The 14,210-nt window shown below is 51.2% G+C and overlaps 2 protein-coding genes across 2 annotated transcripts in view; one reads left to right on the top strand and one right to left on the bottom strand.

The window, feature by feature from the left end:
- PAIP2B (poly(A) binding protein interacting protein 2B) overlaps nucleotides 1-14,210 on the bottom strand; it is a 577,567-nt gene that overhangs the window by 466,799 nt on the left and 96,558 nt on the right. The gene's annotated exons all lie outside the window — the stretch shown is intronic.
- DYSF (dysferlin) overlaps nucleotides 1-14,210 on the top strand; it is a 219,204-nt gene that overhangs the window by 189,676 nt on the left and 15,318 nt on the right. Inside the window, exons 44-51 of the mRNA XM_050755219.1 lie at nucleotides 2,350-2,505; nucleotides 4,021-4,112; nucleotides 7,569-7,739; nucleotides 8,439-8,581; nucleotides 10,664-10,803; nucleotides 12,034-12,122; nucleotides 12,388-12,483; nucleotides 12,881-13,022. Of these exons, the coding sequence (XP_050611176.1) occupies nucleotides 2,350-2,505; nucleotides 4,021-4,112; nucleotides 7,569-7,739; nucleotides 8,439-8,581; nucleotides 10,664-10,803; nucleotides 12,034-12,122; nucleotides 12,388-12,483; nucleotides 12,881-13,022 (1,029 nt within the window). The remainder of the gene's footprint in view (nucleotides 1-2,349; nucleotides 2,506-4,020; nucleotides 4,113-7,568; nucleotides 7,740-8,438; nucleotides 8,582-10,663; nucleotides 10,804-12,033; nucleotides 12,123-12,387; nucleotides 12,484-12,880; nucleotides 13,023-14,210) is intronic.

Raw genomic sequence — 14,210 nt, 5'->3', positions numbered from 1 at the left:
TCATGATGGTGATTGTGTCGGTGACAATTGTATTTGTTTTTAGTTTGTTTTCATGCTGCTGATAAAGACACACCCAAGACTGGGAAGAAAAAGAGGTTTAATTGAACTTAGAGTTCCACATGGCTGGCAAGGCCTCAGAATCATGGCGGGAGGTGCAAGGCAGTTCGTATATGGTGGCAGCAAGAGAAAATGAGAAAGAAGCAAAAGCAGAATCCCCTGATAAACCCATCAGATCTTGTGAGACGTATTCACCATCACGAGAATAGCATGGGAAAGACTGGCCCCCATGATTCAATTACCTCATCCTGGGTCCCTCCCACAACACGTGGGATCTGGGAGATATAATTCAAGTTGAGGTTTGGGTGGGGACGCAGCCAAACCATATCATTCCACCCCTGGTCCCTCCAAATCTCATGTTCTCACATTTTAAAACCAATTATGCCTTCCTAAGAGTCCCCTAAAGTTAACTCATTTCAGCATTAACCCAAAAGTCCACAGTCCAAAGTCTCATCTGAGACAAGGCAAGTCCCTTCCACCTATGAGCCTGTAATATCAAAAGTAAGCTAGTTACTTCATAGATACAGTGGGGGTGAAGGTATTGGGTGAATACAACCATTCCAAATGGGAGAATTTGGCCCAAACCAAAAGGTTACAGGGCCCATGCAAGTCCAAAATCCAGCGGGACAGTCAAATTTTAAAGCTCCAAAATGATCTCCTTTGACTCCAGGTCTCACATCTAGGTCATGCTGATGCAAAAGGTAAGTTCCCATGGTCTTGGGCAGCTCTGCCCCTGTGGCTTTGCAGGGTACAGCCCCCCTTCTGGCTACTTTCATGGGCTGGTGTTGAGTGTCCGAGGCTTTTCCAAGTTCACGGTACAAGCTGTTGGTGGATCTACCATTCTAGGGTCTGGAGGAAGGTGGCCCTCTTCTCACAGCTCTATTAGGCAGTGCCCCAGATATGGGGCATCAGAGCCCCCACATTTCCCTTCTGCATCGTGCTAGCAGAGGTTCTCCATAAGGGCCCCACCCCTGCAGCAAACTTTTGCCTGGGCATCCAGGTGTTTCCATACATCTTCTGAAATCTGGGCAGAGGTTCCCAAACCTCAATTCTTGACTTTCATGCACCCACAGGCTCAATACCATGTGGAAGCTGCCAAGGCTTGGGGATTCCACCCTCTGAAGGCACAGCCCAAGCTGTACATTGGCCCCTTTCAGCAGCTGGGACACAGGGCACCAAATCCCTAGGCTGCACATAGCATGGGGACCCTGGGCCTGGCCCACAAAACCACTTTTTCCTCCTGGGCCTCTGGGCCTGTGATGGGAGGGGCCGCTGTGAAGATCTCTGACGTGGCCTGGAGACATTTTCCCCATGGTCTTGGGGATTAACATTAGGCTCCTTGCTACTTGTGCAAATTTCTGCAACTGGCTTGAATTTCTTCTAAAAAAAATGGGTTTTTCTTTTCTGCTACATCATCAGGCTGCAAATTTTCTGAACTTTTATGCTCTGTTTTCCTTTTAAAACAGAATACTTTTAACAGCACCTAAGTCAACTTTTGAATGCTTTGCTGCTTAGAAATTTCTTCTGCCAGATACCCTAAATCATCTCTCCCCAGTTCAAAGTTCCACAAATTTCTAGGGCAGGGGCAAAATGCCACCAGTCTCTTTGCTAAAACATAACAAGAGTCACTTTTGCCCCAGTTCCCAACAAGTTCCCCATCCCTATCTGAGACCACCTCAGCCTGGATTTTATTGTCCATATTGCTAGCAGCATTTTGGGCAAAGCCATTCAATAAGTCTCTAGGAAGTTACATAGTTTCCTACATTTTCCCATCTTCTTCTGAGCCCTCTAAACTGTTCCAGCTTCTGCCTGTTAGCCAGTTCCAAAGTTGCTTCCACATTTTTGGGTATCTTTTCAGCAACACCCCACTCCTGGTACCAATTTACTATATTAGTCTGTTTTCACACTGCTGATGAAGACATACCCAAGACTGGGAAGAAAAAGAGGTTTAATTGAACTTACAGTTAATTAAAGTTCCACATGGCTGGCAAGGCCTCAGAATCATGGCAGGAGGTGAAAGGCAGTTCTTACATGGTGGTGGCAAGAGAAAATGAGGAAGAAGCTAAAGCGGAAACACCTGATAAACCCATCAGATCTCATGAGACTTATTCACTATCACAAAAATAGCATGGGAAAGACTGGCCCCATGATTCAATTACCTCCTTCTGGGTCCCTCCCACAACATGTGGGAATTCTGGGATGTACAATTCAAGTTGAGATTTGGGTGGGGACACAGCCGAACCATATCAACAATGATGATAAAAATGAAAATTCACCCTTTCTTCTTTTCAGGGCCTCTTCAAAATTTATCCCCTCCCAGAAGACCCAGCCATCCCCATGCCCCCAAGACAGTTCCACCAGCTGGCCGCGCAGGGACCCCAGGAGTGCTTGGTCCGTATCTACATTGTCCGAGCATTTGGCCTGCAGCCCAAGGACCCCAATGGGAAGGTAACTTTCCTAGAGCCCTCACTTCCCCTAGAGTAGCAGGCTGAGGTACAAGTGGCCTGTAGAACCTGGACACAAACTCTGCCTCAGGAAGTCCATAGTAGGTTGGGAAACAGACAAACACACAAAACCGAGAGGTGCCTGGATGGAGTTGTGTTAAGGACCAAGTGCTCTAGAAGGTCAGGGAAGGCCAATGTCAGTACAGAACTTTGGGAAAATGGGGAAGGCTTCCTGGAAGGAATAGGACTCTTAGGATAGATGAGATTTTGATAGGCCAGGAGGGAGAAGAAAATAGTGTTTTAAGAGGGGCCAAAAGCATAGACAAAGATTTGAAAGAAAATTGCTTAATGTGTGTCTAGAACAAGAATAAAGCATAAAGATAAGTAAGACTGAAGGTATAGGTTGAGACTTTCAATGGTGAATGGAGAGGAGTGATGGGGGAGAGGAACAGGCTTAGTGACTGCTCTGCCTAGTCATGGTGGAGCCCCAGGCAAAAGGGAATGCTGGTAACACTCACCCTGTCTTTATTTAAAATTTTGATATTTTGTTCATCACACACTATTGACATTGATTTTAATTTTTAAAATATTTCATTAAAATACTGTTGATCTTGATAACTATTTTGGCTCCTCCTTACATTTTGTGCCCAAGGTAAGTGCCTGAGCTGTCTGCCCCTAGTCATTGTTTGAGATGGAGAGGGGATATTTGAAGGAGGAAAGGAGTCTGGAGTTATGGGGAGATGGCAGGGGTGGGAGGCAGAGTAATGTTGGGAAGAGAAAGAGGAAAGAAGAGAGGCATGGGTGGGGCCTGATTTGCCTTTAGAGGCATGAGGCTAGGGTCCCCTCTTGTCTCCTGAGGCAGGTTTAGGCCTAGCCTGTGTCCTTCAGGTGGTGGGTGGAGGCCTGTTGTCCCACCCTGTAGCCCCACCTTTCAAGGGGCAGAATGGAGCAGTTCTCAGCGTAGGCACCACTGATGGCCTCCAATATGTGGTCATGGCTGGCGGGTTGGTTTATATGCTTGAAGCCTTCTTGATGCCAGACTAACCCTGGGTAATCTGCAGCCCCAGCTGCTGGGCCACTGGCTGAGGGGTGCTGCTGCTTCCAGGAAGCATGGGGGGAGACCTCCCTGGGCTAGCCTAGGCTGACATAGGCTAACTCCCCTCTCCCTTTCCACATACTTAAACAGAGGTCACAGAGAGCTCTCTTGTCATGTGTGTAATGCATGCAGACTGTTGTGTTTCTGATAAGGGCCCGGCCTCTCCCAATGGAGCAGTAGATTGGGAGTGTGAAGGACTCAGGTGCCCCATTCCCACGGCTGGAGCCAAGGCCAGAAGCCCATATCAGGGGCCAAGTGGAGTGGTGTGGTATGTGGGAGGGGGCCCTGTCCTGGCAGGACACAGCCCACATCTGAACTTCCTGATGGCTGCTCCCTCATCCCATCCAGAGGCAAGGCACTCATGAAGCCCCAAAGACAGGTTGGGGAAATGATTTCACAGAAGTGTTTTGTCTCCTTCTCCAGTGTGATCCTTACATCAAGATCTCCATAGGGAAGAAATCAGTGAGTGACCAGGATAACTACATCCCCTGCACGTTGGAGCCTGTGTTTGGAAAGTAAATTGGGGCATCTTGGGTCTTGGGGTGGAGGAGCAAGACAGGATAACCCACAGTCTAGTAGGGGAGATATGACTGGCACTGTGAAGTCCCTGTCTCCTGGAGCAAAACTGTATTCCTTAAATCTTTCATGTCTGTGGGGGCATAGCGTCAGCTAGCCCTTCTTCAGCTGCCAAAGACTTGATCCCAGCAGAAGCTCCTAGTTAAACACTGAACAATTACCTCTAAGATCAGAAATCTACATGGCTTGAGCTCAGGAGTTTGAGACCAGTCTGGACAACATAGCAAGACCCCATCTCTACAAAAAATAAAAAACATAGCCAGGCATGGTAGTGCATGCCTGTGGTTCCAGATACTTGGGAGGCTGAGGTGGGAGGATCCCTTGAGCCTATGAGTTTGAGCTTATAGTGATCTGTGATCAAACTACTGCACTCCAGCCTGGGTGACAGAGCAAACCCTGTCTCAAAAAAAAAGTAGAAATCTGTATGTAAACTCAGAAGATGCATTTGCTAATTCTTTTTTTTTTTTAAAGATAAACTTATGCTTTGGAATAATTTTAGATTTACTAAACAGTTACAGAAATAGTGCATAATTTCCACATACCCCTTACTCAATTTCCCCCACTGGTAACATCTTACCTAACCATGGGACTTTTGTCAAAATGAAGAAATCATCACTGGTGCATTACGATTAACCAAACTCTAGACGTTTTCAAAAGATTTAGTCAGTTTTCCTACTAATACCCTTTTACTAATGTCTCAGGACCCATCTGTTATACAACATTGCATTTAGTAATTAATTCTCTGTAAGTGTCCCACATATGTCTGTAGCAAGAGCTAGGGAAGAATGTAGACCCAAGATAGTAAAATGATTCCTGAAATCTAAGAACAAGGAAAGGAAAAATGAATGCCCATTGCATGGGAGTATTTCCTAGGCATCCTGAATTGCTATTTGGATGTGAGCTTGTTTAGGCCAGAGAGGGGAGGATGCAGAGGGAGGGTGGCAGCTATTTCTCTTGCACCTGCAGGAGAAGACACCTACTGTTCTGATGTTATCAAGTCACATATGGTACTTATAAACTGGGGTCTGTTGAGTTAGTTGTGGTCACTCACCCTGCAGTGAGGACCCAGTCTCCTTGGGGAAATGCAGCTTTTGAAGGTGAACCAGCCCTGGCCAGTGATGAGCCTCCACCAAGCGGGGATTGGAGGGAAGTGGTAGGTGGGAGAGAGGAACTCCGTATGAGTTCCAGGAGCTGACAAGCTCCAGGGGTTGGCGCCAGGCCTCAGGCTAATGCTCATGGGGCAGTGGGCAGGGCCTGTTCCACAGTGGGTAGGCGCATGTCAGGGTTCAGGGGAGATAGGGGAGCCAGTGCAGGAACACACCCCTCCCATGCCTGTTTTCCCATCTCCCACCAATCCTGGGCAAGCTGGTCTGCCTGGTGCTTCAAGCCTCCTTCAGATCACAACGGAAACCCTTCCATTCTATAACCCATGTGTCAGACAAACACAACGCACGAGGTGGAATCAAAGCACAACTTGGTTTTTGTCAGCATGGATTCCATGGCGTTACCTTTTCCTTTCCCCTGTGGAAACTGACAGGCAGGTGACTTTTCTGCTCACACAGCCCAGCCACTTTAACTCACGAACCCACAGTCTCAGGCCGTAACCCACTGCCCGTTTCTAAGGAATCCTGAGCTCCCTGATGGCTCCAGGAGTGTGTCCCCACTTTGGGTGCAGCTGTGTGTGTGTGTGTATGTGTGTGTGTGTGCGTGTGCATGTGTGTATGGATGTATGTGTGTATATGTGTGCATATGTGCACGTGTGTGTGTGTGTCTGTGTCCGTGTATGTGTGTGGTGTGTGTATATATGTGTGCATGTGTATATGTGTGTAGGTGTGTGTGTGTGTGTGTCTGTGTGTGTCTGTGTCTGTGTGTGGCATGTATTGTGTGTGTGTATGTGTATGTGTCTCTGTGTCCATGTGTCCATGTATATGTGGTGTGCATATATGTATACGTGTGTGTATGTGTATTTGTGTGTATATGTGTGCGTGTATGTGCTTGTGTATTTGTGTGTGTATGTGTGTGTCCATGTGTGTATGTGTATGGTGTGTATATGTGCATTTGTGTGTATGTGTGTGTAGGTGTGTGTATGTGTGTGTTTGTGTCCGTGAATGTGTGTGTATGTGTGTGTATGTATGTGTGTATGTGTATATTTGTGGTGTATATGTGTGCACATATGTGCATGTGTGTATTTGTGTGTGTGTGTGTCTGTGTGTCTGTGTCCATGTGTCTGCATATGTGTGTGGAGTGTGTATATGTGCGTGTGTGTGTGTGTGCATATGTGTGTGTGTGTGTGTGTGGTGTAGGGAAGGTGGGGCCCTGCCTTCCTCCTTTCCCAGTCCAGTGTTTCTCCCTTCCTGCTCTGGCTGGCCTCTGAGGTTCTGACTCCTGCAGTGTCTGGGCTAGGGAGAGGGCCCTTCTCATGTGCCCACCACTGCTGTCTTCCGGATACTCTCTGAACCACAGATGTTGAAAGCCGACTTATTTTCCTGTGCGTGCTTTCCAGAGGTTCCCCAGAGAGCCCCCCGTGAGCCCTCCCACTGCACTTTCTAGACATGGCAGATGCTGCGTCCCTTTAGCTGCTGTCCCCGGCCTCTGGTTCTCAGATGGTCCACTCCACAATCTCTCGCTGCTCCAACCCTTTGGGAGTCCACAGGGCAGGATTCAGAGCAGTTCCAGTCTGGCCTCGTAGTGGCCTCTTCTCCTCCCAGGAAATCCTTGCGTTCCTTGCCCAGGCATGGGCCAGAGTGCACCTCCTCCCAAATGTGGCCCTTGCCCTCCTTCTCCATGCCACAAGTTGCTTACGTTTCCCTGAGCATGCACCAGGTGCCAGGCTTGTGTCTCCCACCTGCAGGGAGCTCATTTTAGGGGGAGAAGGGAGAATGCCTCTGCCTTTGATGCCCATGGTAGATGGGGGTCTCAGATACAGCAAGAGCTCTCGCCAGAGAAATCTTTTCACCAATTCTCCCTCATCCCATCCCAGAAGTGGGTGTGAAGAGTCCAAAAAGCAGGCCCCAGGCCGTGTCATCGGTAAATTCCAAAGCTCTGCCCCCTGGCTCTGGAGTTTCACATCTCTTGCATCTGTTGTTTCCTGGTGTCATGGTCAAAGCTTCAGTTTTAATGTGCATTTCCAATTCATTATTTCAGTCTGTGTTCCATCAGGCAGGCACCTGCCTTATGCCCAGCACAGTTTATTTGGGAAAGTCCTGTCCCCCCTCTCCCTACACACACACTCAGACAGGCCCAGTACAGCAGTGCTGTGGGTAGTTGTGCCTGTAAGAGCTATAGGGGGCCCAAGGAAGGAAGACTCCCTGGGGTAGTTCCGAGCTCTTGACCTGCCCTGCCTCTCCCTTGGGTGCCCCATGTTGGGTGACATTGGGAATCTGCCTCTCCTGCAGGATGTTTGAGCTGACCTGCACTCTGCCTCTGGAGAAGGACCTGAAGGTCACTCTCTACGACTATGACCTCCTCTCCAAGGATGAAAAGATTGGTGAGACGGTCATCGACCTGGAGAACAGGCTGCTGTCCAAGTTTGCGGCTCGCTGTGGACTCCCGCAGACCTACTGTGTGTACGTGGATGGGGGCTGGCTGCTTCTCTGACAACACAGCACCCCTGTCTACTGAGCACTTACTGTGTGCCAGCCCTGGGCTCAGCACTTCCTAGGCATCCTCTCACTGAGTCCAATAGCAGTCCCATCCCCACTCCACAGATGAAGAAACTGAGGCCCAGAGATGTTATTGCTTCTAAGTGGTGGAATTAGGATTTGAACCAAGAACCTGGCTCATCACATTGTTATAATCCAGTTATCTGTAATGCACACAGAAGGCCTAGAGAGGGCTAGGCACCTGGAAAGGAAGAGAGGGAAGGAAGGCAGGAAAGAAGCAGAGGAGACAGATGGGAGGACATGTGTGCTGCAGCTGGGCCCAAAGGGGAATTTTGTGATGTTTTATGTCAGGGGAACGCATGTGAGGACAGCACCCCTCTTCCCGCCGTCTCGAGTCTTGTCTGGGTCTGATCCTCTAACTCTGGAAATTGAAAATATTTAAGTTGCAATTCCATACTTAAACGAGTCCTTTTCTCTCTGAGTCTCCATTTCTCCATCTGTAAAATGGGATAACCTATCATGGTGAGCGATCAGATGGGACACCCACTGTAAAAGCAAGGGCTGGGCAATGCTGTGCATGGGGGTACACTGGTCCCTGCATGCCCCTCTGCCCTCATGAGTGTCCTTGAAGCATCTCATCTAAGTCTTGTGCTTGGTCCTCAGCTCTGGACCGAACCAGTGGCGGGACCAGCTCCGCCCCTCCCAGCTCCTCCACCTCTTCTGCCAGCAGCGCAGAGTCAAGGCGCCTGTGTACCGGACAGACCGTGTGATGTTTCAGGATAAAGAATACTCCATTGAAGAAATAGGTGAGCTGCCACATGACCCCAAACCATGGTGGGTTCTCGCTGTATCCCTTCCTCTCTCATGAGACCCTCTGCTACCATAAAGGACCCAAGCGGACATAACCCATATCAGCAGACTATGGGGATGGGTCTTGCCAGGGCAGCACAGATGGGCTCCACTTGCACTTGGTACTTTGAGCACCAGTACTGACCTGTGATGCCGCTGTGAAAAGTAGAGGTCAGGGCACGGTCAGGGTCAGAGTGCAGTCCAAGGCCCGGTTGGGGCCCATCTGAGGGCAAGCTCAGAGGTGAGTCTGAAGCCAGTGTCAGGGTTAGAGTTAGGCTCAGTCTTTCTGGCATTGGCTGGTCTGACTCTGGTTGGAGTCTAGGGTACAGTCCACTTCTCAGAAACGGTTTTCTACTTGAATTGCACCAGCCTGGCAGCTTGACCCTGATGGTACCTTCCAAGCTCCCCACTCACAGCCCATGCAGCGAAAGGATCCCAAGGCAGGCAGGCCTGGTAGTGCCCCCACACTGCCCTGGGTCCTGCCCAGCACTGCTGGCTGAGAATCCCGCCACATGCTCTCCGTGTGTCTGAGATGCCCGCAGGCCTGCATCACCCACTCAGAGCAGCTCAGACTCCCCAGAGGTGTTTACAGGCCCAGCTGGCCCCTTGCCTCCTGGTTGCTTCAGAGATGTTTGATGTCAGAGCTGGTGCCAAGGTTATAAAAGGGAAAGGATGGCTTTGATGCCGCCATTCCCCACCCCCTCCTCCTTCTCAGTCTGTTTTCCTGACTCTCCCAGGTCATGGCTGAGCCAGGCTCGGCCATAAGGCACCCCCCTGCCCCGCCCCCCTTCATTCCCTTTTCCCATAGAATGTGCATCTGTTTTCGGAGGAGCCTCATTTCCTTCTACTAGTCTGTGAGCAACTTTAGCACAGGGCCATGGCTCATGGTCATAAAGTCATAGGAAACAAAAGCCAGAAAGCTGGAGATGGTGAAGTCCAACATCTGCCTGCTTTTACAGATGAGGCTGGTAAGACCGAGAGTGGTGAACGACCTGTCCAATGTCACCCAACCAACTAGGAGCACAGCCAGGTTCCTGGCCCTGTGTGCCTTCTGAGACACATGCCACTTTCTTTGAGGCCCCTACTGAAATGGGCAGGGCAGGTCTGATGGCTGAACACGTGTGTGTGTGTGCATATGGGTGTGCATGGGCACACCTGGGTACATGTATAGATGCGTGTGCCCACCATCAGCTTCCCAAGCCAAGGCCTTTGACATAGTGGGCTCCAAGTTCATGTTGCTGGATGCTCGGCCAGGCTTCTCAGAGTCAGGAATACCACATGTCTTCTCCCCACCTGTAGCACCAGTTTTTGACCCATCCCCTAGCAGGGAGGAGATGTACCTGGGAAACACCTGGGGGCAGGAAGCGGTGTTCATGCCTAGTCACGCACCTTTCCTAAGTGAGCCTGTGATCTCAGCTGCCCTGCTGCTAGTCGTGTGGCTTCTCTGTGCCTCAAATTTCTCATCTATAAAATGGGGATAATAATAGCACTCAGCTTCTAGGATCCTTGTGAAGAATAAATTTGTTAATAGCTTGAAGAATAGTGCCTGGCACGTGGTTCCTGCTCTAGAAGTGTTTGCTGTTATTGCTATTATTTTAGCTACTGCTGCTAATAGAACAACTTACATGAGTGAGAGCATAAAACTAACAGCACCAAGATGCCAGATCTAAGGGCGAAGGTTGCTGAGGCTTAGAGTTGGGAGCAGTCAGGGAGGGCTTCCTGGAAAAAGTGGGCTTTGGAGACAGGAGGATTTGTATGGTGGAAAATAGGAAGAAAAATTTATAGAACAGGCTTGGTAGAAATGATGGCAATGGGGAATCTGGATTTTAAGCCTGGAGCTCGTGGACAGCAAGATTTCCCCTATGGAAAGTGAGACATGAGGACCAGAACAAGTACATCTGGGCTGGGGGTGAGGCTGCGGGGGTTAGGAGCTTCTTATTACTCTCAGGCAGCCCTGCTCAGCCTGCTTACTGGGCAGCCCCATCATCTCTCACTTCCCCAGCTCCTGCAATCTTTTTTTTGTCTTCTCTCTGGGGCAGAGGCTGGCAGGATCCCAAACCCACACCTGGGCCCCGTGGAGGAGCGTCTGGCTCTGCACGTGCTTCAGCAGCAGGGCCTGGTCCCAGAGCACGTGGAGTCACGGCCCCTCTACAGCCCCCTGCAGCCAGACATTGAGCAGGTAGGACCTTGACCCTTGGGCCCCAGAGCCCTTGAACTCCAGATAGCCCCAACCCCAGGGACAACGTGGATATCCCAGAGGAGCCAGTGGGTCCCTTGAGATTTGGTCAACCCCTCCTTGACCCATTTCTTCACAGTCCGAGTGCGGCCGTGGTTGGCCTTGGAGGGGATCTTTAGGGTCTGGCTTCCCCTGGCTGCCTCCACCCCTCAGGGCCTGTGAAACGAGTCTGAGCTTCCCCCTTTACCCCTGTAGGCCTGGCCTCTGACCTCTCCTTGTCATCCTGAAGCCTCTGTTTCAGCCTGACTTCAGGATGCCCCCATCCAACCACTCTCTGTCAGTGACTCAGTCTCAGATGTCTGGCCCTGTGCTGGGCTGCTGTGGGGTATGCAGCCAGGGTGGCCCTGGCATCCTATGACCCAATGACAAAGCCACCCACAGAGAACAGTCCTCCGTGGGAGGGGAATCCTCCCACGCTGAAGGGCGAGGACCACAGAGACAGCAGCCTTGGGATGGTGACAGGGAGGGCTTCCCGGAAGAGGTGAGCTCAGAGCTGGGTTTTGGAAGAGGAGAGGGGGAGACAAGGTTATAGGCAAAGAGAAAGGCCAAAGTGAGCCACGAGGTTGCCTTTGTGAATGCCAGAGGTCATACCTCTGTTGTTTGGAACTGAGCTCTCTCTCCACCTAGGTGGTTTGCCTACTGGCCTCCCCAGAGTGGCACAACGGGTGTGGAAACTTTGGCTCTTTCATCTTCTAGTTCTGTGACCCTGCAGAAGTGACTTAATCGAGTTACTTCAATCCCTGCTCCTTCTGCTCTAAGATGAGACAAATTCACACCTCACTTGCAGAGAGGGAGGAAGATGAGGGGTGGGCAGGGAGAGCAGTGTCCTGCCATGGAAGCCTTCTGAGCCCTCCATAACTGAACGGTGCTCTCTGACATGCCACGACTCTGCACATGCCATTCCCCTGGCTGCCAAGACTCAGCTCAGCCACCACCATCTCTGAGAAGCCCGTCCTGACCCTTGACCCCCAGGCACAGGCCCAAGTCAGAGGCCTGTGGGGCAGTAGTCACCTCTGCAGTTGACCCTGTAGTCCCCTGTTTGGGCAGTGAGGTTTTCTCTGGAAGGGCCTGGGTTTCTCTGTTCTGTGTCTCCAGCATCTGGCCCAGAGCAGGTGCTTGGTAACAGTTGGCTAAATGAGAAGGGTGGGGAGAGAACGGGCCCTGTCTCCACAGGGGAAGCTGCAGATGTGGGTCGACCTGTTTCCGAAGGCCCTGGGGCGCCCTGGACCTCCCTTCAACATCACCCCACGGAGAGCCAGAAGGTGACTTGCGCAGCCACAGGCTCTGAGCCGCGCTGAGGGGTGGGGGCCTTGCAGCCTGCTGTGGGTGGGACTAGGCGGTTGCTCTTTTCTGCCTGGCTTCAGGCTATTCGGGCCATGGAATACAGTTCTCGTTTGGGCCTGGGCCAGTGTCCAGCCAGGCAGGCATCGAGTCCTCTTGGACTAGTCTGCTTCTTGGCTTCTTGGCCAAGGCCTTCCCATCCTCTGGTAGGAAATCTAGGTGGATTGGAGTCATACCTTTCCCCAGGTTTTTCCTGCGTTCTATTATCTGGAATACAAGAGATGTGATCCTGGATGACCTGAGCCTCACGGGGGAGAAGATGAGCGACATTTATGTGAAAGGGTAGGGAGCCAGCGTCCTCTTGCCTGTCCAGCTCGCCGCAGCTCCCATGCTCCCTCTGGGTTGCACACAGCATGAGGGGCTCTGGCTCAGGGAAGGGGAGAACAAGCAAGTTTCCAAGGAGGGCTCCTGGGGGTGGTCCCTGCCTTTGGGGAAATTGTTCTCCCACCAGATTTCTTTTTCCGCACTGAACTTTGGGTTGAACTTACAAGTTTAGTGGCTGGGAAGTTAGAATGTTTTCAAATTGATGGCACATTTTGTACATCGTGCCGATTTCCTGGGAATTCTTTTTGCAGTAAGCTCATCTACCTTCTTAACTCCTTGTCTGCCTAAGTTGACGATGTATATGCTGTGTTGGAAATCTTAATGAGAACCATTCTCTAAAAATGTGTATGTCTAGTTGGATGATTGGCTTTGAAGAACACAAGCAAAAGACAGACGTGCATTATCGCTCCCTGGGAGGTGAAGGCAACTTCAACTGGAGGTTCATTTTCCCCTTCGACTACCTGCCGGCTGAGCAAGTCTGTACCGTTGCCAAGAAGGTCAGTGTCCTTCCCTTTCCCCGTGGTGCCAGCACCAGGGCTTCTAAAGTTACCCTGACCTGGCCACCAAGTCCCTGCCCAGCCACTGTCACAATCTCACTGCTGCCCCATCACATTGGAGCTACCACTGCCATCTCCACATGGCCACCACCTCCACTGTCCCGGCACTGCCAGTGTCACCACCACTGCTGTCTCAGCATTGTGTGATGGCCTCTGTCCCATCACGGCCAATGTCACCATGGCTGCTGTCCCATCACTGCTGGTGTTATCACGACTGTTGCCTCCTCACTGCCAATGTAACCACCACTGTTCCGTCGTTCATGGCACTACCATGGTCCTACCCCTGCTCTCATTACTGCCTCCACCATCTCTGTATCCACCCCTTGTCACCATCTTTCCCATCCCCAGCACTGCCGCCACCCCATGGCCACCTCATGACCACACAGTGCCATATCCATCATTTGTAGCTAAATCCAGATCCCAAAGTCACTGCCTCCCTCCCTACCTCAGGCAAGTTAAGCAGCAGGAAGAATCATGGGGTCTGAGTGGGCAGAGTAGGGACACCCAGCATGGCCTTCAAAGGGGCAGTGGGGCAGACCCCATGGGGGAGCTTCCCGAGAAGGCCAGCCTGATCTATAGATCATGGTGTCCACAGGATTGGGAGTTGCTTGGCCAAGTCTTTCCCATACCCCATTTTCCACATCTGTGCCTATGGTCACTGTCCAAGCTGGGCAGTCACTTGGAGCGGCTCTGTGCTTGCAGGCCCACAGCCATCACCCTCCTCTCTCCACTCCCGCCTCTCACTGCAGACCAAAGGCACCTGGGGAGACCTGGTTTGCATCAGCCAGAGGGGAGGCTGGATTTGGGGACCTCGGTCTCTGTGTCTCAGCATCTGCTAGTTTAGGTCTCATCTGGGGCATCAACTTTTTACTCCTGAACTAGGCAGAACTGGAGGGCAGCTGGCCTCTTCCTGCTAGGACTAGGCCTGCCCTCAGAGAGCAGCCCCTAGAACACAGAATGGGTGCTGAGGGCAGTGGAGACTTCAGGGCTATGCTGGCTGGAGGCAGAGGGGCCTCTGCTGTAACTTCTGACCATCCTTGTCCCACCCTGAGGTGCTCTCCTACTCAAGGGGGTAAATGCCTCTCTGGCATCTAGGTTCTGCTGGCCCAATTTCCTTCCAGAGGTGGC

This window comes from Macaca thibetana, chromosome 13 (genome assembly GCF_024542745.1).
Source record: "Macaca thibetana thibetana isolate TM-01 chromosome 13, ASM2454274v1, whole genome shotgun sequence".
NCBI lineage: Eukaryota > Metazoa > Chordata > Mammalia > Primates > Cercopithecidae > Macaca > Macaca thibetana.
This window is presented reverse-complemented; position numbering and strand designations above follow the sequence as displayed.